This window comes from Drosophila ficusphila, unplaced genomic scaffold (assembly GCF_018152265.1).
Source record: "Drosophila ficusphila isolate 14025-0441.05 unplaced genomic scaffold, ASM1815226v1 contig_198, whole genome shotgun sequence".
NCBI classification, from domain to species: domain Eukaryota; kingdom Metazoa; phylum Arthropoda; class Insecta; order Diptera; family Drosophilidae; genus Drosophila; species Drosophila ficusphila.
Genome location: NW_025064092.1, coordinates 2289018 through 2291926, shown reverse-complemented (window position 1 = coordinate 2291926; position 2909 = coordinate 2289018). Strand labels below are relative to the sequence as shown.

Here is a 2909-nt window from a genome sequence, read left to right as displayed (position 1 = left end):
GGAAAAAGAGAAACGAAATGAGTGCGGAAAATAGTAAGGCGATTACAAGGGCAAACGTCCCCTGGAAATCAAATCAAACATCTTGCGAGGACCTAAGAGGCAACTATTAAAGGATCACAAAAGAAAGTTCATTCAGGCACTTCTAAGGATTTTATTTTCAGTAGCAGTTCGTTTTTTTCGGTTGATACTGTTTGGTTTTTTTCTGCTTTTGCTTAATTTTGATATTCCTTTTGATTTGGAAAAGTAACGATATATAATCCCTTTAATATATACACATATGTTTATATATGTTAATATTTATTGGATATAAAATAAAACAGTAAAAATGGATTTGGATTTAATTATCGAATATTTTAATGATGCCACGTTTGTTACAATACTATTTATTTGAACATTTAATTAATTTATTTACTGGAAACACCAAACAAAAACATATCATTTTATGCTTAAGGCAACAATGCCATTTTAATATAACAACCCAAACAGAATCGGAATCAAACAAACGTCAACGAAACTGGGCAACTGTAACACTTGGATTTAGGAAAGGGATGGGAACTGCATCTCATCATCGACCTTTGGGCAGAACTTGGGGTCCTCGGAAATCTTCAGAACGGGACGATTCTCGAAGTAGCGAGCGCGGTAACTGAAGTTCAACTGGATGTCAGCTGGCTGCAACTTGCGACCAGCTTTTTGTCCGGCGGCATCGCATTCTGGTTTCCCGCCGAGAGATTCTGGACCCTTCATTTCGGCCTCCTTCTCATTCTTCTGTATGATCTTCTCCACACTCTTTTTCTTATTTTTATCCATATTTTTCTCCATGTTCTTCTCCACACTATTCTTTACATTCTTATTATCAGTATTCTCTGCGTTCTTCTCGGCATCCTCTACATTCTTCTCCACGTTCTTCTCCTGAAGTGGCTTCTTCGTTTGGGACTTGGCCTGCATGGCACGCCATTCGTCGAGGGTCATTTGCTTTGGTTCCTTCGGCACTTCCTTGGCATCCTTGACTTCCTTTACTTCGCTGACTTCCTTTACTTCCTTCGAACGAGTGAACCCATTGCCGTTGGACTTGTTTAGGTCAAAAGGTCGCGGATTGACCATCTTGCGGAACTCGATATCGGGTTTTGGGGTTCCCGGACGTTGAACGGCGGTGCGTTTGACCACTGGCAATGGAGTGGTGCGATAGGATCGTGTGAAGATCCTGGTACCAAAAAAGAAACGACCTTCATTTTGTGCTTGTCCTTGTCCTTGACCTTGACCTTGGCTATGTCCTCGCCCTTGTCCTTGACCTTGGCTTTGTACCTGTCCTTGTCCTTGACCTTGGCTTTGTCCTTGTCCTTGGAATTGTCCTTTTGCTTGTCCTTGCCCTTGATCTTGGCTATGTCCTTGTAGCTGACCCTGACATTCTGCTTGGCCTTGGCGTTCTTCTTGAACTTTTCCTTGACCTTCTAATGTAAATTTTCCTTGACCTTCTAATGTAACTTTTCCCTGACCTTTTAATATAACTTTTTGTTGTCCCTCTCCTTTAACTTGTCCCTGTCCTTTTCCCTGGCCTTTATCTTCTGCTAAGCGTTGACCCTTTCCTGAAAATTTAACTTGATCTTTACCTTGACCTTGATTTGGAGTCTTTCCTTTTCCTTGACCAGCGCCTTGTTCTTTAATTACCGTAGACGAAGCCTTCTTCTGCTTATCCTTCTTTGAAGCCACGCCCGTTTTCTCCAAATTTGGTGCTTTCTGCGCCTTCTGTGCTGTCTTCTTGAGAACTGGCTGCAGAAGAGCCTTCTCAGCCGCCTTCTTGTCCTTGCTAAGGCTCAATGACGTCATTTCCAACTCATCGTCGTCGAGGCAAAGCAACTGGAAGCGATTGCCGCGATTGTAATCCATTTTGTTCAAAATCAAAGTATCAGATATTTTTCAGTTTTTTTTTTTTTTAGTATTTATCGAAAGTATGAAGTGAACTCTCGGAAATGTGGAGGTTGAATGAGATACGATGAAAACTGAAATGACAACCAGAACCAGCCAGCTCAAATTAGTTCTCCAGGATTGCTTTTCAAACTAAATAAGAGCAGCTGACCCTTTTGTTATGAACCACGTGCATCGCATTTCATGACACTGGAAAATTAATCGGTTAATATAGAGCGGAGCATAATTAATTTCTGAGAATTGTATTTAGTTGTTTTCATTTTATATAAAACAATACTTTTTGTATACGTTTCATTATTTGATTTGAAAAGGAAATTTCGCAAACCTATTTATTAAATATTTTCTTGTTGTGAACCAAATAACAATATAATACATACAGAGATTTTAATTGTGATTCTGGTTGGTGCTTGTGCCTCTGTCCTCTGGTTTATATTGAAAAGTTATGTAAGATTTCCATGGGATTTCCATGGTTGCGTAGCTTTTCCCTCCAGCGTCCAGCGTGCAGCGCCCAACTTAATTTTCCGGCATTATTATTTATAACTTTATTTGTTTGCTTATTTGCCCGAGCCGAGTGGCTCATTCCACTGCATTCGGTCAGCTCCACTTTCTGGTGGCTCCTTTATTTCTGGTGGCTCCTCATTTCTGGTGGCTCCTTTGTGTCTCTGGAGTGGCCAGCAGTTGGGATTCTTGACCATCAAGTTTTGTGTTTTGTCATAAGTCATGTGTCTGCTGCTCCTTCTCCTTTCTCATTTTTGCCCCGGCACAAAGTTGTGTACTTATGAAAATTAGTTTCTGCTTCTGCTTCTTCTGATGCTGCTGCTGCTGCTGCTGCTGCTGTGTTACCACTACCACTGCCATTACCACTACCACTACAACTTCTACTACTATTTTTCATAATTAAAGTGCAAATAAAAAACTAACTGGCGAACAAACAATCGCAATTAACTGTTGTTGCTGGGCTCTCCTGTTGATGCCGCTGTTATTGC

The 2909-nt window shown here is 40.8% G+C and overlaps 1 protein-coding gene across 1 annotated transcript; it reads right to left on the bottom strand.

Moving 5' to 3' along the window:
• Positions 1 to 537: 537 nt before the first annotated feature.
• LOC122319739 (splicing regulatory glutamine/lysine-rich protein 1-like) lies at positions 538 to 1884 on the bottom strand. Its single transcript, XM_043207368.1, has 3 exons — positions 1666 to 1884; positions 1209 to 1448; positions 538 to 1110 (listed from the first exon to the last, which is right to left on the bottom strand). Exons 1-3 carry the CDS (start codon positions 1882 to 1884, stop codon positions 538 to 540), a joined length of 1032 nt encoding a protein of 343 aa, XP_043063303.1.
• Between the last annotated feature and the right edge of the window lie 1025 nt (positions 1885 to 2909).

Excerpts from the sequence above, each read along its gene's own strand:
- LOC122319739 (XM_043207368.1), bottom strand. The coding sequence starts at position 1,884 with ATGGATTACAATCGCGGCAATCGCTTCCAGTTGCTTTGCCTCGACGAC. Across the intron at positions 1,449-1,665 it reads AGAAGAAGGCTTCGTCTACG|AAGGTCAAGGAAAAGTTCAA; the intron begins GTAATTAAAGAA and ends AATTTACATTAG. Across the intron at positions 1,111-1,208 it reads TGAAGGTCGTTTCTTTTTTG|TTCCGCAAGATGGTCAATCC; the intron begins GTACCAGGATCT and ends CCCGATATCGAG.